This window comes from Barbus barbus, assembly GCF_936440315.1.
Source record: "Barbus barbus genome assembly, chromosome: 47".
Classification (NCBI taxonomy): Eukaryota; Metazoa; Chordata; class Actinopteri; order Cypriniformes; family Cyprinidae; genus Barbus; species Barbus barbus.
This window is the reverse complement of record NC_136725.1, coordinates 7408690-7431582: the sequence shown is the minus strand read 5'-3', so window position 1 is coordinate 7431582 and position 22893 is coordinate 7408690. Positions and strand designations below refer to the sequence as shown.

The window sequence follows — 22893 nt, the reverse complement described above, 5'->3', positions numbered from 1 at the left end:
AAAGCTTAAGTTATGCTCTACTTAATATATCACCCATGTCTTTCATTAATACATTGATCTGACTGACCTTTAATAGGGCCTCTTTGGAGCTCAGCTGCTGCTCGAGCTGGCTGATCTGATTGGTGGAGGTCTCGCTGAGCTGGGCCAGACTGGCCTGAAGTCTCTGAACGTCCTCGGCCAAACGCTCAACCTCCCTCTCCTTCGCACCCAGCTCTGCCTCCAGATTGCTGCAAGATAGCGCCTCCAGAGACTTGTCCTGCACACACAAATACACACAATTTTCAATGCTGTACAGACAATGTAAATAGTAACACTTCCTGTTAGCCAAGGCAAACTTTCTGTGTTCTTGAGCAGTGTGATATTGTATAAAATGTGTATTTAAATGAACCTGCCCTATTTTAAATGCATTATATTCATAAACCCTTATAATGCACTTTTTAATAGTCTATATATATCACATAGTTTATATACAGTATTACACTATTTATGTTTAATTGTTCATATATTAAATGCTGTTAACATTTAATCATTTTTTTCAGAATTTATTGATCAGTTCATTATTTATTCATTGTAAATAAATGAATATTAAAATGTAATTACTTCTACTAAAATATTTCACTATAATAACTTATATTGCAAATATATACTGGCTACACTATTTGCAACAACATTGCGAATGCATAATGCATTAATATTAGGCATTATATTAAAAAATGCGTAACATTATTTAAAAATCAGACATTCGTGCTTCTAATGTATGCATTAAAAATGTTTTTAAAACAATTTTTGACAGCTCTAATTTATTAATCAATCTTAATATTATTAATAATAATAATATTAATATATTGCTTAATTATATATTACAATTCTACAAGTATTTACAACATCATTGTGAATGCATCCCTCCTATATCCTCCATCTTTCTGTGTCCTCTTTACAGTACAGCCATGTAGAGTTTCACTCTTACTACTTCCGGTGCTTTCTGGATCTGATTGGATGGTTGCAGGGTTTTGCCAGCTGAAGTGAGCTGCTCCCTCAGGCTCACGGCCTCCCTCTCTGCCGTCTCAGCCCTCTGTGGGCCACAAACAGAACAAATGGGTTAAAAATTATCTAAGTTGAAGATACATGACCATTATATCAACAAACATTGTGAAGACTGGGAGCTAAGAGATCACAGGCCTATTTTTATGGCTGGGCTGAAAAATGTTAACTGAACTCACATGGGTGCTACTTGGCTGAGTGCTCTAGTATTCAAGCTAAAGTGTGTCAAGGTACGTACGGTTGGTTGATTCACAGAATATGCAAATCATGCAGAGTTCATTTGAAATATAGAGTGTGGTGTTAATTCATTTGTTGCCCTAGAATGGATGCCTGACCTAAAGACAAATGGCTAGATTCACGATGAGACTTCAAAAGCTAAATGTATTATAAAAGCGTTCAACCTTTAGATGCACTGAATCCAACAAAACCATCTTTATGCATTTATGGTAATGCCAAGCTAAATTATGCTAATTTATTCTAAACGTCTACGTAACAAGTCTTACCAAATGTTCTTTTTTCTGTTGATTGGAATAATAATGCTAATGAAAACAATGATTATAAACTTTATACTCGAGTGTTTGTTTATTGCTTGCCCTACATTTTCAAAAACTTAGTTTATCATTTTTAGACAAGCAAACTGATTTTACAAACAGAGACATTCAGAAAAAAATGGGAGTTTTGAGTATGTCAGGAAGAGATCAATTTATATTATAATATAAAATGAAATATTGCTACAGATTAGCTTTCCCAAACATATAAGATCAGTAAATGATAGACTGCTGATCATTTATTTTTTTTTAAATCCCAGAAATGCATAAAAGCCATAAAAAGGCAAGAGATTCTTTATATTGCATCACATAAAAGATCTGATATCCATTTAGATTTAGCCGTTGGGGCTCAGAGCTTGAAAAAGTGCAAGGGAATGATGGATTTCTTCCAAAAGGAAAGCAGATGGAGGGAATTAGGATATCTGGAACTTGGATATATGTGACTCCAATAAAGTTGTGTGCTAATAAAAGAAATCTAGCACCGCAACTTCTGTAGAGTCCATTAGACGAGAGATATTAATAAAAGACCTAAACAAGCTGTTATTTTGTCTTTTTTGCATACAATAGAAATACGAGTCACTTTTCCATGAGGAATATGGCCTTTACCTGATTGGCTCTTTCCAAATCTGTCATCACCGCTTCAATCTCATTGGCCCTGAAAAATGAAGGTGCACATTACTTACGCTGACAGGAGGGAAACGGTAGCGCAGGTTTGTTGCAGTAAAACACAATGATGCAACATAACGCAATGCAAAAAATGGGTCACGTAAGGAACAGGCCAGGTGGAACAGAAGACCTCACATCACAATAAAACGGGTAATCAGCATCTTGCCTCACTTATGGGCCGCTTGCATGTGTGCATATGCAATTACGAGCAGCTAGATGCGTTCTGAGAGCATTCATCATGAAAGCATCTGGGTATGTGTGTGTTGTTGTGTAGAGATCAGCCATTTCAGCTGGACTGCTATAGCCCCGTCATGCATGTGAACACTTGCACACTCACCCGTATGCACACACACACACACACACACACTACCGTGCACACACAGGCCCATTAAGCCCTCTCGATTTCACAGTAATCCGATGGACTGTGAGCTGTGTAGCCCAGCAGTGGGTTCACGGCTCAGCCACATGGACAAGCCCAGGTTAAAACAGAGGGATTACACTAATATAGGCCTCAGACTCCTTTTAATGCACACTAATCTGATATAATATTCTCAATTCTGCTAGCACGCACAGCCCAGCAAATGGCATGGCTTAGGTGTGTAAACACAACTGCTTTCAATAAAGGTTAACAGTACTGTATGTCCCCATTAAACATTTAACTCAAATGAGTGGAGTTTGGTCACTCAAATGCAGCTTTCAAACATTCTGTCAGGAGAAATGACTAAAGTTGACCCATTCATGCTAACTCTTTGGGTTAAATTAACTTTTATTATGAGAATGAAGAAACGGAACTAAAATTGGGAAACAAGTTTCTGAAAACATTGTGATCCAAATCCATAGTCAAGGCTGAGGAATTAGAGGGATAGTGTACTCAAAATTGACAATTCTGTCATCATAATGGATTATGGTCCCTACGGAGAAGTCATCAATTGTTTGGTTACCAACATTCTTCAAAATATCTTTTACCAGAAGAAAGAAACTCATCCAAGGTTTAGAACAGCTTGAGGGTGAGCAAAAGGCTACAGATTGATCATTTCTGGGTGGAATATCCCTTTCAGGTTTAGCTTGTTAGCATTGCCCAGCTATTGCTGCTAGCCATAATGGTCACACTTTATTTGAAGGTTTGCTATTGACAAACCATTAGCTTGGACTCAATAAACGCCTAATTTTCTGCTTATTAATAGTTAATAAGGTAGTTGTTAAAAGGATAGTTCACCCAAAAATGTCAACGTCAATGTGCTCTGGCATAGTAGACGCATGAGGGGAAGCGATCTGTCGCACATGTACGTCACTCATTGTTTAGATCGCTTCCACGCATGCATCTACTATGCCAGAGCACTACTATGCCAGAGCACTACTATGCCAGAGCACGTTGATGCGTCATACGCCGGCTGTTGTGAACGCGCTCAGGACAGTTGGACAGTGCGGTGGATCAGAGGTAAAAAAAAAATGATATAAATACTGTTCAGTTTCTTGCACAGACGATTGTTTCGTGTCTTTAGACCTCAATGTATCGCCATGAGCCACAGGGTTTAATTTGGTTTTGTCTGTGTATGTTTTTCTTTCTCTCAAAGCCGTGAGTCCTATTGACTGCCATTATATGACTGAGACTGCAACGGTTTGAGTTAAAAATCTTCATTTGTGCTCTACTGAAGAAACAAAGTTACCTACATCTTGGATGCCCTGGGGGTAAGCAGATAAACATCAAATTTTCATTTTTGGGTGAACTATCCTTTTAAGCTATTGGGTAGGATTAGGGATGTAGAATATGGTCATGCAGAATGTACTAATAAACAGCCAACATGTTAATAACAGTCGTGCTATTAACCAACTAGTTAATAGTGAGAACTGCTTCTTGTACTTAAGTGTTACATAATTATATCAAAAAGTATCTTTTTCAACTGACAACCATTTGCTGCAATTCTGATTAATAACCTTTTTTGCATATGATGTAGTTTAAAATGTTTACTTGTCTTTTATTAGATGCTTTGCATCTACATACTTAGCATGTGGCTAAGTATTCTAACTGCTAGGCTACACCACTGTTTTTGTTTTGATTTTGGCTTAACCAAACTCTCATATGACAATTTTTGTTTCTGGTGTGCTAACAAATGTTTCTGTACTACTCAAAAGCATTTTTTAAACAACAATCTTAACCAAATTAAAAGCATTCCCACAACAATGTGTAGCATGTGTGCTAACTGCTAGGCTAGTACTTTGAACTGCAACCATTTTTGTTTGATTCTGAACCACAATCTCCCCAAACTCAAATAGCTCACACATGATAATGTGTTGCAGCCTGTATTCTAACCGCTAGGCTACAAATTCAACAAATCTGTTTTTGTTTTTGCTTGATTTTGTAACACAGTCTTTACCAAACTCAGAACATTCACACATACAGCATGTGTACTTCTAGATTACTACTCAGTAACTGTTACAGTACCACTGCCTTTAAAAAACTCATTGTGTTCATACTTGAAGCAGCAAAGCTAATGCTTGTAGCCGGATCTGACACAACAAAAATTGAACCAACACAATCTTTAAGCGAGTGAAACTTGTTAGCCCACATACTGAGCCCTCAATCTGATAAAAGCACTTGCATTATTTCTATCACCCACTGTATTCTCTTCTCGAACGGTTCTCCCATTGACATTTCTGACCATGTGACTGCAAACTGAGAGGAGTCAAGCACAGCTCAAATTAATTCAACAGCCAAGCTTAATTAGAGGCGATTTGGTTTAATGATTCAGATGAGCTTAACTCGGCTTTGTGCGCACTTTTAAGCGCGTGACTCCGGCATCTCATGGATGATGCTGCGTTGGAGTTTCATTGTGACTAAAAAAAAAAGTGAAGAGCGCTGTGAAAATACTATGCTTCAAATTATTATTGAAACATAATTCACTCCAATTACATGATGGCTCTTTAACATCAATGTGAAACTCCATTTGCAACCTATTTTACTTTTTTAATGTGACATTTCAAAGTGAAACAGGATATTCAACGAGGAACAAAGTAGGACGGGCCTTTTTTTACCCACTGGGAATTCACTGGATTCTGAAAAATGGGCATTGCACAGTAGAACAGCACTAAAAACAATGTCTAAACAGCTATTAAAATAGTTCGCAATTTTAAAATTCGGAATTGTGCGCACAGATTAATTGCTCATAATAAGAACCATCACATTTAAGGAAACTAAATATAGCCAATTGCAATTTCACTTCAACTTTAAAAATGAAAAAATATATAAACATAGTAGCTAGCTTTTTCCTTCTGAGCTTTACCAAACCTAAATATAAATCATTAAATAACGTAAGATCAGCACAGATTTGGGAATTATGGAATATAATACTCCTTTAAACCTAAAGACTGCAGATCAGAGGTTTATTTTATGCATTAACAGTGTCATGATCTCGTCATGGCACAGAATACAAAAATACAATCCCTCTTAAATACAGTATAAAGAGGCACTCATTCTTTCTCTCTCACGCGCACACACACACACACGATTGTGAACCAGCATAACCTAATCTCCTCTCATTTCTGCTCTCGTCAGCTCATGTTCACTCCCTCTTTTATGGGCCCCACTGTAAAAACACATTAAACAACGACCTTAAAGGGGCCATATTCGACACTTTCATAGTATTTTATTTCTTTCCTTGAATTCACTTATGTTAGTCAAGGTTTCTTGCACTAAAACAATCATAATTTAGTGTTACGCCCTCTCTTTGACCCTTATAAACAGACAATTTTTGCTACTGTATCTTCAAGAATCCTTTATGCAAATGAGCTCTGCTGCGATCGGCTGACCTCTCGTGAACTGTTGTCTGCAATTTTTGTAATATTTTTACAGATGTTTCAAGTGAGAGCTTTACGTGTTAGAGTGCATCAACTTTCTACATTCAAATTTAATTTCAAAAGGCCAAAAATAAATCTGTTTTCCATGATATGTCCCATTTAAAGATGAAAAGATAAGGACGAGAACTGCGTGAGACATCCGTAACTCCCATTGGAGCTCAGCCTTCAAATCCAGCATGTTCTTCATCACGTCAAACCGGGAGGCCAGAGGTTATCTGCGAGATCGTTTATTCGGATTATTTCATCATCTACATACGAACGTGCTACAATGTGGGAAATTCCAAAGAAATAACAGTGTGAACGTAATCCAGGAACACATAAACACAACTTCTTTTGTTATTCTATGAGCTACCGCTGATGAATAAAGCGTATTAAACACTTACTGCATTTGATTATTGTATTTGGTCGTCTCTGGCCTGATAAATTATGAGAACCAGCTGCTTTGATTTTGACCTTTTCCATCCAGCACGGCTGTCAGAAAGGGGAGGTTAACTCGGCGCTCGGGCGAAGCTAGCGAGAGAGAGGTCCAGGTTACATGCATCCTCTGGCTGTAATTCAACTCTTTCAGGCGATTCTCTCTCTCCCGTCTTGCTCGAACTCTCTCTCGCTCGCTCTCTCCCCAGTGTCTTTGTTTCTGCTGCGGCTCAAATCCCCCTGGGCTGGTACGACATTTCACAGATTTAGCCCATTAGATTTCCATTTTGCTCTCTTTCTCCATTTGGCCCCTATCTTATGGAGCCAGTGTAGGCTTTATCCTGGTGGGGTTTTTTTGTCCTCCCATCCTCTCTTAACCTTTTGAAGGCTGGGGTGGTAAGAAAACCCTCAGGGTTTGATTTTTTTCTCCTCTTGTTGAGTGTCTGACCTCCAGGAGATAAAAAAAAAGCTCATTCTTAAGAGTCATTCATCACTAACTCTCAAAACAACAAACATCATCGACCCAAATTTTTCTTGACGGCAATCACACAGGTGTATAATCATCTCCTAAGGAGTTTTCAAGAGTTTTGTTCAAGAGTAAATTAAATACTAAAGATGTTGCTTTACCTGTTATTTCATTATAATGAGACACTCAACCTTACCAATAATAGTTTTTCCTTTAATTTCTGAGGGAAACACGAAGGCGTATGTGATCGCTAGGGTGTTGCTAAGGATTTCCAAATGGTTTCTTACAAGCCAAGAGCCAAAATATGCCAAATCTCTATAATATCTGGAATCGTAGATATTGGTCGGCTACCTTCTTCTATGGGATTTTTCCCCTGCCCATTTAATCGCCAAAAAGATCGCACGAGTTGCATGATTTCCAATATTACAGGTCAAACTACATACCGATGTTTAATAATTAAGGTTTGTGGTTTAGAGAATAATGCTTAACCATAAGTTAAGTGTAAAAATGTTAACTATGTATATAATACACGATAAAAGGTGAATCCAAACATCAAATAGTCTAAATATGAAGTCAAAAATAAAATGTTAAACATGAAAACACTGAACCATTATATTAAATATGGAGAAAATATGTTGCAAAACTTGCAAAGTGTCACTATGTGTTTGTTAAAGGTGGTTCTTACTGGCCCCTGAAATAAAAAAAAATAAATAAATAAAAACAAACACACCAAATCTCTAATATTTTGATCCACAAATATTGGTCAACGACTTCTGATTGTGGGATTTTTTGTGGCTGTTTTATTGACAGCCAGATTATCGGTTGAAAAAATAACGATATATCGTTCCTCTACAAACCACACACTGTGAGGTATCATTTTTGTTTACACCACAAATAATACAGTACAGGTCAAATTTCAGAACGTAGTTAAACACGTTGTGGTTTATGGTTTAGAATCCCATAAGCATTGGTATAAGCAATAGAGATGTTAGCTTAGCTATTTATTTTAGTTTAGTGTACTATAGTATATCGAGCTCTATTTGGAAAAAGCTATATACCCTGTATAATACATCTGCACAAAACTGTGGAAATATCAGCGAACAATGTAAGAGCTTCTGGGACGGCGAAATGTCTTGCTTGACACAGATGAAATGTTTTCTTTGCACTCAGCCGGCGAGCGTAGATCTGTGCAGATAAATCAGGTGGGTAGGATGAGGTCCTTTGTGTTCCCTGCAGTAATTCAAAACCTGCCAGACTGATGGGAGTACAGACAAATGGATCAGACAGAGCAAAAATCCACCCTCCGAAATGTCACACAACCAACAACGCAGCAGAGACCCTGTCAAGCAAAACACGCTGGATGCGGAGACGAAAAAAGGCTGAGAGGTGCAAACAGGCCTGACGTTGCTCTTCTGCCTGGATTTGAGGGGAATCAAACTGCACTGTTTATCCGAGTCAGTGCATGTAACATCACAGGATGCACAGACAAAAGGATCTGAGGGTATGTTCACAGCGAACACGCAGTCGCCGCGAGCCCGTAGGGACTGTCATGTCACCGGGAGTCGATGAAATTCGTGTGCACAGCTCTCGCATGCCAGAACCCTGACTGCACCAGATCACTGGCCCAGTGCACTTCTCCACGGTTTACATCTCACACACACGCCGAACCCACATAAACCACAAACAGAAATTCACTCTGTCTCTCTCCATTTCTCTCTCTTTATAACACATGCACACATCCCCACCTAGACGCATGCTCGTGATCCAACATCCGCACACAATTCCATATGCCTCACACACGGCTGCTATTTCTGTAAGCTCCCCATCTACTGCCCATTTGTCTCGTAAAGGACACACTGCAAAACCCAACCTGCCACTTTAAGCGCAGGAGAAACAACTTTAATTGCATGTTGTTCCTTTCCAATTCAGTCAGGGAGAAACCAGAGAGAGTTTAACCACGCTGGGAACAAGCACAACAGGCCACACAGCATGACAAACTCAACCCTAAGCCCTGGGATTGCTAAAACTGCCCGGGGTAATAAACTCAATGTATTTTTCTGCTTTGTTCACTACAAAAAAAAAAAAAAAAAAAACAGCGTTCAGTGTTAGAATGTTAAGTATGTATATGACAAATTGCTAATTATGAAAATCTTGTTGAGGCAAAGCTGAATATCTAGTGTCACATACAAAAACATTAAGCACAGATACATTCAATTAAAATGATACAAAAATGTTTACCTGTTAAATTAAATTTGAAAATGTAATGTAAAAATGGAAACGGTAAATTAAATACAAATAAGCTGACTAAAATACAAAAACAATTTATTAAATACGTTCAGTTAAACTGGAAAGCTTAAATTGTAATTATTAAATACCTTTAAAATGTATTTAATTGTGTAAATTTAAAAATGGAAATGTTAAATTAAATACAAATAAGCTGATTTAAATACTGAGAAAATAGTTAAATATGAATTATATTAAATGAAATACAAGATTTGTTAAATATAAATAGGATGAGTTAATAGTTAAATTGAAATGAGTTAAATAAGACAACACTAAGTTACTTCTGAAAATTTCAAAAATTTAAGTTAAAGTTAAATATGTAAACATTAAGTGAAAAATAAAAACAATCTGTTATATATGAATAACTTGAGCAAAATAGGAACACGAGTTAAATTTAAATACATGAAGTAAAAAAAAAATGACGCCAACACTACATTTTAAAGGCAGTAATATGAATATATGAAAACATTAAGTTCAATACAAATGAGTTGAGTTAAATATAAATGCTATAAGTTAAATATGGACATCCAGGGTTAAATATGAACTCCAAATCTGAAGTTTATTATGCTTAAAATACACCTAAGCATTTAAAAGGACGGTAACGGTTGTGTATCAGCACTGGCGTGTGTTTGTGCGGGCATGCATGGGCCGATGCCCATGTCTGTGCCAGCTGTAGTTACTGTAGCTGGCAGGACGTTAATGAGGAGGTCCTGAGGAGGGATGAGAGCAGAGTCTAGGCTGGAAAAGAAAAAGAAGCGGATTAAAATTTCAGCACAACACAGAGCCCTAAGAGAGAGAGAGAGAGAACAAGATAGATGGCTGGGACGACAAACACCTCGCGGGCCTGTGAGAAAGGCGGACATTCCACCGTGAACACGTCTGGGAGGGGAGGGATACTGGGGGAGGGGAAAAGAGAGAGAGAGAGAGAAAGGGAGAGAGAGGTCGCATACAAACAGCGAAGCGAATTGAAGCATTCCATTATTACGCTTGACTGAACCCTGCTCCTCTTTTCACCCTGAACCCAAGACACACACACCAAATACACACTCTCTTTGCAGCTGATACCATCCTTCCTTCAGACTGAACTAAAAAAGAGAAAGAGGAAGGGGAGGGTGAGACGACAGGAAGGGATATGAGAGACAAAAATAGGAATGATGTTACTGGACTGACTAGTTAAAGACAAAAAAAACGAACAAGCAGTATCACTCATATCCATCAAAAAACATGACATGTTGAGATTTCAGTGACTAATATTAGTTTTCTCCACCAACATGGCCTAGATTACATCAGCAGACAAAAAATCCCGTCACTTTAGAGACTGAAAAAGTTGTAAGGTTTAGATGGAAAAATTAAAAAAACTTTTTTTACAATAGCTTGCACCGAATTGTTATTCCATTTTATTTGATTAGTTTAACACGTGCAGTCTTTCAATAAGCACGAGCGCAAACATCTCCACGGTTCATATGGGTGATGATCGATCAACGTTATGGATTTTGTGTCCATACCTGCTGAACACCCAGAGCTAATCGCCCGCATCAAAGGCAGAACAACTGCCCGCCGAGGGACTTCCTTTCTCATTCGCTTATTACTGGAGCACTGCGGCGCATGACACATTCTTATGTTTATTTAACTACGCAAAACTCGCACACGAACGTCTCAGCACCCTCCCCGTTGAGATCCACCTACTGTCACTGTGGATGAACTGAGCTAACGGAGCATGTAAAACCCTGAGGCCAGGAAAGGGCTCTTAGATGGGGGCGGGATTCCTTTATCCCCTACCAAAGACACATGCACGGAATCACGTAACCTCATTAAGTCAGCAATTAGAACAACAAGACAACCACGAAGACTTGGATTATAGACTTTCCAGGCTTAAGAAAAATCAGATATGTAAAGTACGAATCTAAATATGTACAGTATATAGACCATAAAACACTGCCACCTACTAGTAGCAAAATACTTAAAATATTGATGAAATTATGGCATTTAATATTTAGCTTTAAATTGACATCTATGTATTTGTTCTGAAATGGCTCAAAAGGGTAATTTTAAGTAATATTAAAGACAATATTTTTTAAATAACTGAACAAAAAAAAGTGTTATTCAGTGATTCTCTATATAACAGTGCATATTCATGAAAATATTAGATACATTAAATTACATATAAATATAAATTTGTTCTGAAATGGCTTAAAAGGGTCATTTTAAGTAATAATAAAGATTTTTAAAAAGTTATATACCAACACAATATGCAAAAAATGGCACATTCTTGATCAGGCACTAAATTATTTTGATTTTATGTGTTGTTATAGGTAAGAAATGAATTAGAATTTTATTATACCATATATAATATGCATGGAAATACTGTTTTATGGATTTTTTTATGCATTGTTTTATAGAAAACCACTTAATTTCTTTTTTTTGCGTTCAATTATTCAATTACACACACACAAAAAACAGACAATACATTATAAATAACAATATAGTAATAAAAATATAGAGAAAAGAAAATGTCAATAGACTGAATGTATGTGCTACAGATGAAAGTTACTGAGTTATTTATAGATGTACAGTCCTGAGTTATGCGTTGTATATATATATATATATATATATATGTGTGTGTGTGTGTGTGTGTGTGTGTGTGTGTATAATTGAGAAATTATACACACACACAATATGTTTCTATAAGCAATGACCTAAATACACACACACACACACACACACACACATATATATACACATACATAAAAATACACAGTATCTCCTTCATGCAAACAAAGCAAGGAGAAGGGCTTCCAAAATGCCTTTAAAGTACTATAAAAAGTGCATTAAATTGACTGTGACACCAACAATGTTGTTTCATTTTACATCGGCAGCAAAATCATAACCAATGATTTTGCGAATAATCACTAATACTTACTGGACAAAATAGCCACTTAACATCTTACAAGTTATCAAGCTAATGCTAATAAAAGAAAGCTGAGGCACCAGTATGAGAAGCAGGTAACAAATCTAATGGAGTGGAAATGTTTTACCTGGTACACTCTCTGTAAAAGTCCCCAGGAGAGACGGGGCGGATTGGAAACAGGCCAATGTTACTGAATGTCACAATGCGTTTTCTTGAGTGTGTATGTCTTTCTTGTTTGCATTTGTGTGCACATACACAGTCATATTCAAATGTTTGTGAGCAAGCATGACAGTGAGATTTATCTCTCATTAGATCCGTGTCTACACTGATCGAAGAATCAGGAGCATGTATTTTCCTCAAATAAACCTTGCATTGACCTTCTGGTTCGACCGCAGCTCAACAAGGAGGGTTTCTGTGCTAGAAAAAGTGCTTTTTGACTTCAAAGGTACAGTGCTGGGGGTCTGACATGGCAGGGTTTGGTTTGATCACAGGTAGTGTAATTATGCCACTCCCAGAGCAGAGAACTGCGCCGAAACACGGCGCGAAGCACGCTCTGCAACAGGATGCATTCCTTAGTGACAGCAAGACAAGGAAATTGCCACCTAACCCCGACCACATGACAGGGAGAGAAGAACGCACACATGCAGATGTACGCAAACACACACACATGCATGACCCAGATCAAGGCAAATAGACACAATGTGCAAACAAAAAGCACGTATGCACATACTGATTCGCCGCCCACAAAATGTCAGCCGATAGTACGAATCCCGTCATTATAGGATTCTCAGAAAATCACTCAGAGCATCCGTGCCAGTTATGAGGGATTGTGTCATCCATTATTCAGACTTATGAAGCCATAAAGGCATCATGGGCGGGCCGTGAGGACTATTGAATATCAACTTGTCCGTGAATGAAGGTGTGATTTCACCACACTGTGTTTTCCCCCCTAATCAAACCTGTCTGCAGTAGGATTATGAGCTGTTTTGGTGCGGATCAAAGGGGTGTGTGTGTTTGTCTGTGTCTGTATGGACACGCAAATGTGGGTAAATGTGTGTGCAAAGGTGAGACAAAGACGCAGCACACCTAGCAGACAGTGGAGGAAATGCAGAAGGGGGAATATGAGCCGTTTCGGCGCTAATCCACGCTGTCTCCTGCTGCGTCCCGTCAGAGTGAAAATGGGTTACTCACTTTGCTGTGGATTCTTCATCGTATTTCGTCTTCAGTTCATGGAGTTCTGCCTGAGTTGCTTCAAGTGCTGCGCAACAAATGAAACGCATGTCAGTAAAACAGGCGTAAGGAATTCAGCGATGTCAAATGACATGTATGTAATTGTTAAAACACCCAACTTGACGGTGAATGCATCAGCAAACCTGTTTGTAAGGACTGCGTTTTCATGTCCGAGTCTTCTGTTCTGCTGTCCTGGCTCTGCTGTGGCTGACTGCATAGACATACAGAGGACATTTAATTAAAACAACTGTACAGTATGTTGACAATTAAAACAAATCTTCCAGCATATATTAATGTACAGACAGGATAGTCACATTAACACTGCAGTACTGCAAACTGATATGAATATATGAATAATCACTAGATGCAGTGAATATGAATAAATGACTAGATACAGTGATATTATATTTACATAGCAGATGCTTTTATCTAAAGCGACTTATAAATGAGGACAATAGAAGCAATCAAAACCAACAAAAGAGCAATAATATGTCAATTCTGTGACAATCGGTTAGTCTAAGAACAGAAAAAGAATACAGAACTCAAGTGTTAGAGGGAAATTTTTTTTAAATAAATAAAAAGAAAATAGAGAATAGAGAACGCTAGTGATAGAGGTTCCATTTGTTTAAATAAAAAGAAAACAATCAGATAAAATAGAAATAGAACCGAGAATTATATAACAGTTTTAACTTTTAATGACTAAATATTTCTGATGTTGAAAAACAGCTATATTTTCAAAGTAAGCTTCCTAGTAAACTGTCTATTTTCAGACCAGTGTTATTTTATCATTAAGATACTATAATAGAATTTTTTTAAAGATATATTTTGGCATTTTTGTCCTATATTATGAAAGGACAGATTAGAGTTGACAGGAAGCAATGTGGGAGAGTGAAAGGGGCAGGATCGGGAAAGGTCCTTGAGTCGGGATTCAAACTCGAGACACCATAGCGCAACTCAAGATATTATAATAGTTATTCAAATTTTGAATTAGTTTTTGTTTTTATATTTTAATTTAAATTTTGTGGCGTGATTATTAGTTTTATATATTTTTATATAAGTTAGTTATTATATTGAATCATAGTTATTATTTCAGTTTTAGTTGTAGGCATCAAATTGAACAAAATGAAAATGGGAAATTAAATCATTTTTTTTTATGTATTCAGAATTTGGTTACAAAGGCACCTATGATTCATGAAAAATGCAGTTGAAGAATTCATAAACATGAAACAAATCAATGATTCCCAAAAATGTTGCTTAAAAACAGAAAATGGCTTTTCTAACTCTGTTTATGATTTTTCTGATGTCGTTTCAAACATACCTATAAAGCTGAAAATTGCTATCTTAGAAGGCAGCTTGCTAGTTTTCAAAACAGCCTATGAATTCATAAAACAATCATGAATTAATGCCGTGTTGGATTTGTGCAACGGTTGAGCTAACCTCTCCTTGTCTGCATAGTTGTTAGGAAGGTTTTCCCCTTTGCTTTCACTCTCTTGTCTTCCTGATCGGTCCTGGTTCTGATCGGGAGCTTCCTCTGTGTTCTTGGCCAGCAGAGAACGCTCATACTGCTCCAACTTCTCTTTAAGTGCTTTAATAGTGACTTCTGTAGGAGAGAAACGGAGAGAAGCATGAAAAGGACAGACAGTGGAGACCTAGGGGTGTGTGGGGTTTAGGTTTTGTCTACACTGTGGGGACCAACTGTCCCCCAAGGATAGTAAACTCTGAAACTGGCCAAGAGAAAAACCACTTAATAAACATACTAAATTATATCTTTAAGGAACAATTCGCCCAAAAATGAAAAATCTGTCATCATTTACTCACCCTCAAGTCGTTCCAAAACCATATAGCTTTCTTTCTTCCATGGAATACAAAAGGAGCAATGAAGCCTGTGGTAGTTACAATGAATGGGGACTGAAGCTTCAAAAGGACACAAAAGCACCATAAAAGTATAATAAAAGAAGTTCATATGACTATATTACAAGTCTTCTGGAGCCACGTGACAACTTTGTGTGAAAACAAACCGATATTTAAGTCATTTTTCACTGACAATCAGACTCAATGAGCAGTTCTCAAGGTAACAGCCCACTTGAGGGAAGATTATCAGTGAATAATGTCTTAAATTGCAGTCTGTTTTTCACCCAAAGCTACAGTATGACTTTAAATCCAGCACATACGTCACATTAACCACTTTTATCATGCATTACTGGTGCCTTCGCATCATTTTCGAAGCTTGAAAGCTGAAGTCGCAATTCATTGTAACGGAATGAAAAAGAGCAACCAGCGCATTCTTTGAAATTGCTTGCTTCCTGTTCTACGGCAGGAAGTCATTTGAGTTTAAAACTGTTTCAGGTGAGTAAATTGTATTTTCATTTAATGGTAAAATGTAAAACAAATGCTAAATCAAGAGGGTTATATTTATGATTATTTATAAATGAGGGTAAGAGGTTAGAAAATGTTATTAGCTCAGTATAAAAACAACTGAAGTCAAGGGAAAGTCCCCCTATGATAGACAAATGTGTGTTTACATGCCTACACACACACACATCCACACAAAATACGCCTGATAGAGAGCTTTTTCCTCCTCTCTCCGTCTCCTGCACAGGCATCTGCGGTGATTTAAACTCCAGCACTTCAGCGCTGACACATAATCAATGAGCAGCAGTCCCACAAGAGCCCTTTTACACCCTTAAATGCTAAACTGGACTTTAAACACTGGGAGACTGGAGGATCACTGACCTGAGAAAGATCAGCGTGTAGAATAGGAAGGATTACCTAGCGTACCGCTCAGACGGAAACACACCTGTGTGTGTACATGTACACGTGTGTCTGCGACAGAGAGGTTGCATGTGGCGGTACCTACGGCTCGCGTGGGACAAATAAAATATTGCAGTTATTGAACTGCATCGATTAGGGGAATTCCACAGATGGTCAGGGAGCGATCCCTCCCTCTTGTTTACATTAAAAAAAGAAAAACCAGGAAACATGTCTGGCTGAAACAGCAGCGGGAACAGAAATAGAGCTCAGATGACTACAGCTCATTTGAAGAAAAATAGGGCCCCGTCAATGTGGATACACTCATGCAGACTGCCAACATGACATATGTGTAACTCATTTAATTTACTAGGTTCAGATTAATCCTGCTTTACAAAATAAGAATGCTTACAAACAGCATTGTGTGTCAATTTTGAGTGCAACCAAATATTCATCAGGAAGTAATGTATGTATTTAATATAACTTGATTTTATTCATTAGGATTGGATTGTGAAACGTAGGCTATGACTGAATGATTAAGACATAAAAAAATAGTAATAGTGTGAAATATTATTACAATATAAAATAACTCTATTTAAAAATGTAATTTATTCCTGTTATAGCAAAGCTGAATTTTACTATTTAATATAATACTATTAATAATCCTACCAAATATCTAAACTTAACAACTACCTTACTAACGATTAATAAGCAGCAAATTAGGAGTTAACTGAGGCAAAAGTTGTAGTTAAGGTTTGTTAATAGCGAAAACTGGACCTTAAAATAAAGTGTGACCAAAAATATATATGTTTCATAGGCGATGGAAGTCCTAACACGTTTCAATCTGTGGAAAATGTGTTTTGTTTTGTTCCTTCATTACAAACAGCATTAAGAAGCTGGTGGTTACCTTGGTTTTTAACCTCTGCGATTTCGCGTTCGTACTCTTGTAGTGTATCTTTGAGCATCTGGTTTTCTGTCTCCAAGTCGTGCATCTTCCGAACAGTCACCTGGAGTTGCTGAGCTGCCTCCAGAGCGGAGACAGGATCTGAAACACACACACACACACGGGTCAGAATATCGGGTGTACTGTGTTCAGAGCAGGTGAAAGGTGTGATTCAGTGAGTGAGAGCTCAGTGTATGGAGATCAGTGTGGGCCAGTCTCTGTGCAGCTCGACTAAATACCTAAAAGTGTTTTTGCATTTTTGTGGAGTGCCAACCGCAGCTAAAAATGTTAACTAGAAAAACAAACCATGCCAAAACACGCCAATAAATCCACGTTGTGCTCCAGCACCTTGGTTTAAGTTCTGCTCTGTTAAATCACACCAACAAAAAAGAACTAAACAGAACCATGATGTTATCACTGATTTTACACAGAGACCACGCAAGTCCCATGTTTTCTGGACATGTACCATGCTAATCACAATGTGCTGCCAGAGCAAGGCACTAACAAAAGTAATTAAAAACAACAATGCACTAAATTATTCCACTAAATAATAATAATAATAATAAATTAATGTGCACTAAAATTAAATGCACAATATGAATATTCACAATATATATATATAATTTTTTTAATAATTTCAAATATGTAGTAATACATAAATATATTATTTTAAATATGTTTTATATATAACACATTTTATATTGAAAATAAATCTTATAAAATGAATGATAAATTAATAAATTAAAAATTAAAAAATAGATGGACAAATCTGTTGATTCATTCAAATGCCAGCAAAAATCACCAGCTGCAGAAATGTCAGATTAGCAGGTTGTAAAAGAAGTCATACTAATTCATATTTGGCAGGGTGTTAATTTGTTGCTTTCACAAACGGAAGGCGATGTTAAGTGAAAGGGGGGTCGAACGCAGCGGTGGTTTGGGACCAAGGCCAGCCCTCTGCACTGAAGGACTAAGACATTCTGACACACACACACACGCTTTTTCATCACTGTCTGTCCCCCTCAAATGCTAATTGCTATATGACTAATTATGGCCCTGTTCCCGTTGATTTTCCTTAATGAGACAGCCAAGTTAATTATGTAATCAAACTATTTTATTAGCCCCTGCGGAACATGAGAGCGAAGAGAGAGAGTGTGAGAGTAAAATCAGAGAAGGAAAAGCTGACAGATAGGAGTGTAAAATAAAACATGTCATTCCTGTACACGTCCAATGTGAAGCTACAGTCGAGATCGCAGTTTTCGGCGCACATCCCTCCCCCTCTCTGTATTCTCATCTGAAGGTACAGGAAATGCTGATGGGGTGTGTTATGTGTGATGTGCATGTGTAGTGCGTGAGAGTGTGTCATATCTAAAAACTGCAAGAGGAAGTCTGAATGATATGCTGTCATGGTGTGTTCCCTTTTGTAGCCGTGGCAACTGCCATTTCAGCTCAACTCGGCTCGATGGGCGGCCGTCGCTCAATACTGAACGTGACTGTCATGTGACTGAAATGACCAGCCAATTCAAATCTGATTTACACAGGCACATCAATTTGGATGCGTGTCATTTGATGTACAACACAACACCACAAGCACAATCCGTTCGGTTAGGTTGGCGTCTGAAGCTAAACTGAAGTCAAGTGCTGGGAGGCCTCACTGAAAGAAACTAAGAAAGGACAAGTGGGAACCTTCAGATGCTTAAAAAACTATTATAGCATCTATGAGTCACATTCAGTTTCTAAAAACAAAACAAAAAAAAACAATGAAAAACATTAAAATAATAAGTAATAATAAGTTGAACCCTAAAGTGAAAGTGACAAGGGAGTTTAAAATCTAAATCATCTAAATTATTGTTACGGTGTGAACAGAAAACTGGAGTCACTCCTGAATTCACAATGGCTGAGTTAGTGACTATCATGGCAATGTTTTTGTTTTGACATCTTGTGGGTGTAAACAGGAAAACACAGATAAATCATCCCACATTTATACACACAGTACAGAGTATATTTTTCAGGAGTGAATTTAGTGGTGTGTGTGTATATATATATATATATATATATATATATATATATATATATATATATATATATTAGTGCTGTCAAACGATTAATCATGATTAATCGCTTCCAAAATAAAAGTTTTATATAATAAAAAATAATTTAAATATATAAATGCATGCATTTGTATTTATTTATACATAATAAATATACACAGTACACACACATATATTATATAAACAAAAATATTTAATATGGATGCGATTAATCATTTGACAGCACTAATATATACAGTATATATATATACATATATATATATATATATATATACACACACAGATACAGTTTTACTTACCAGCAACACCGCCACCACTAAAATAAATATAACATGTAAATATAACATTTCAAATTAAAATAAAAAAATGAAAATGCAGCTAGTGAAAATGAACTACTAGCTTGACTCAATCAAAAAAACAACAACAACAACAAAAAAAACTGGCTAGGTTATTTTCCATGGACTTTGAATGCGTCTCATCCAATCAGAGTTCAGAAACTTAACAATATTGACAATTCCTCATGCGATATTTTATATACAGCATATCAGTCTTGAATAAGGTAAATGTTGGCATTTAGGTGCCTGAAACACTTCCGAACATTCCCGCTAACACACCACAACACTCTCACACACGCAGGCCTACACACTGTACCAGTGTAACTATCACAAGATAATTTGTCAAGCTGTGATCACATTCGCAGACACATAGACAGGACTGGACAAGCTCCAGATTTCACAGATAGAAACAGACATTCCCAGACTAGACCTCCCACTCCAACATCCTGCAACACACACAGCTCCCTCTCAAATACACTAAATACACATATAAAAAAGGTAATCAAACGCACTTGCGCGCATTTCCAAGCACACAGACACGCCGTTGCATTGGCCCGGGATCTCCAGACCGCAGCATTGTGGTAATTTAGGGATGTATTAAGTAGTTGTGCAGGCAGACAGTCCAACCTGCTCCAACAGGCCCAGGCGGCACTGTCTGTCTGTCTGCCTCCCTGTCGCTCAGCAGCTGTGGGTGGAGCTACACAGCTAGATTTGTGTGTGTGCCTGAGGGAGGTCTGAAGGTTTCACAAGCTGAAGTTTAGTTCAGCCAGAAGTCGTCTCTCTCACCACACTCCACAGTCGCACTTGCTTAACAGGGGCTTGATACATTATCCACAGTCTCTTGAGGTGAACTTCGCTCAGTCTAAAGCACAACTCTATCATGCGGCCGAGCTAAAGATGCTTCGAGATGTCACATGAACCTTTGCGGCACCATTAACTTATTATAGATCAGCTCATCAGAACATTACCATATAAAAACTGAGGATCCAGGGGCCATTATCTCACCGTTAGAAAGCCAATTCGGAAGATTAAAAGGTGTTTGTGGGGCAATGAATGCGGATTTTATTAGAATCCAAGTTCCTCTGTGTGTGGGCTTTGGAACGGAGTGGGTCTCTAAAGCCGTAGAAGTCATTAAGACGGCCTGTGCGCGTGCATGTGTGTGTTTTAGACACTAGAGACAGAGGTCTCATAAATATGACTGATGTGTTTACAGTATTCTCGCCTCAGTGAAACACTACTGCAGTGTGTGTGTGTGTGTGTGTGTGTGTGAGCAGCAAGCTCAGAGCGAGCCGAGACATACCTGGGACATCGATTAATCTCTTGTACACGCTGAGGAAAGCAGCCTCTGATTCTTTACTTCTTTTACTCAAGGCGTCGATCTGAAACAATGAGGAAAAAAAACACAATAACTGAATTGTGTGTGCTTGGAACCGCAGGCACGGTAATTGCATTAGCAACCAGGTTGAAATTTGCATACATTAGCAGCAATGACGAGTCCATTAAAGATGGCCATATGGAAAACAGCCTAGAAAAAGAGATTTTGAACTCACACGCGCACATTACGCGCATCACTTACCACCTATTCGACCTAAATAAAACAGCTAAGTGTACATAACCGTGACCCTTTTCATTCACACACAGTAAATCATTTATGTTTTGACGCATGCAATATTTTTCCAAGTGCTGGGTCGAGGCATTTTGGGGGCATGCTTCAGGTGTATACGCTGGGACCGTTTCTGGTTCGCTTTATATAGAAGGTAATTATCAGGTATAAATCCAAATCCCTGTGAGCATGAGATGACAGAAACAGGTAATGAGGGACTCTGATAATGAGAAGAAATTTTGGCCTTAATATAGAGCGCTGCATACGCGTACGTATGGGCAAATTACATACTGTATCTGGGTTACGGCTCCCACAGCAAGGAGAGGCCTTCATCATTTCCTGAAGATAGATGATTTTCAGAATGGTGGCCGCAGTCACTGAGGTACCACCCACTGACTTAATCTAACTGTCAATTTGCCGAAAGACGCATGATGACGGTCGTAACGGATGTCAATAGAAGGCAAAGCAGATTAAAAATACTCTTAATATTTAACAAAAAAGGTTCCTAATTGAGCTTCAATGATAACATGCAAACGTGAAAAATGTATTAACTTTGATAAATTCCCCTTTTGGGATTATAGGAATTAATTACAGAAATAATATAATTCATAATAAATGAACTAATATAACAAAACTGATTGTTTTGTATTTTATTCAATATTTTAATTATTTAATTATATATATATATATATATATATATATATATATATATATATTTTTTTTTTTTTTTTTTTTTATTATAATTGAATAATTGAAAATTAAAATAAAAAATAAAATAAGATATATATATATATATATATATATATATATATATATATATATATGTATATATATATATATATATATATATATATATATATATATATATATATATATATATATATATATATATATATATATACGTATGTATATGTGTGTGTGTGTGTGTGTATATATATTAAATGGAGTGGGGAAAAAATGCATTACTTGTTGGTACATTTTTATATGAAAATCTACACTGTCAATAACCTAGAATAGAATCACTGGAATAAGCCTCTGTAAGCCTCTGTCTTCCAGGGTTTCACTGGGACAGATGACCTTATCGACCCTTCGGTGGCAATGTATGACAGCTGGAACAAACCCAGTACAAACCCAGCGCTGTAACACACAACAGGGAAAGAAAGAGTGAGAAAGTACAAGAGAAGATGGAAAGGTAGTAATATAGGCTCTTCAGTTTACACAGCTCTAATAATGACACTGATCTCTCTTAATCTGAATCCACACAGCTGTGGTGATTCTGGCCAGATTATGATACATCATCCAAATGCCTTCTGTTACGGTATGACCAAAAACTACACTGTTGGTACCATCTTGTCAACATAAACGTTATTTTGCGATTGATTTCGATACATGTGATGTTAACAGGTTGCTAAGCTAAAAGTGTGATTCTCTAATAATCAATAAGAATAAAACAGTGTACATAAGTGCTGGATGTGAGCATTCATTTTAATTACATTGGACTTATTTATTTATTTTTTTTATAAGTTTTCATGCTGGGATGCACTGATATCAATGAAATGAATTATGGTAACCAATAAATGGATGATTTTCAAGTTTTTTTTATTATTTTATCAAACTGAAAATAAAGCATTAAAACATTTTTTTAAATGCTACAAGAAAATTCAGGCATCATAATATCAAAATGCACAGTATGAAAAATTATATTAAGGTAATATATTGGATAAAATAGCATATTGGGGCTTGTCGCAATGCATTCTGGAACTGCTTGCTCCAGAATGGGTATGATTCTTGGCTAAAATGAGGTA

The 22893-nt window shown here is 37.2% G+C and overlaps 1 protein-coding gene across 2 annotated transcripts in view; it reads right to left on the bottom strand.

Moving 5' to 3' along the window:
* cux1a (cut-like homeobox 1a) overlaps positions 1 to 22893 on the bottom strand; it is a 118117-nt gene that overhangs the window by 32472 nt on the left and 62752 nt on the right. For both annotated transcript variants that reach the window (XM_079410644.1, XM_079410645.1), the window contains exons 4-11: positions 20786 to 20864; positions 17067 to 17204; positions 14849 to 15011; positions 13555 to 13622; positions 13373 to 13439; positions 2196 to 2244; positions 968 to 1072; positions 68 to 256 (exon numbers count right to left, since the gene is read on the bottom strand). In XM_079410644.1, coding sequence (XP_079266770.1) covers positions 68 to 256; positions 968 to 1072; positions 2196 to 2244; positions 13373 to 13439; positions 13555 to 13622; positions 14849 to 15011; positions 17067 to 17204; positions 20786 to 20864 — 858 coding nt within the window. The remainder of the gene's footprint in view (positions 1 to 67; positions 257 to 967; positions 1073 to 2195; positions 2245 to 13372; positions 13440 to 13554; positions 13623 to 14848; positions 15012 to 17066; positions 17205 to 20785; positions 20865 to 22893) is intronic.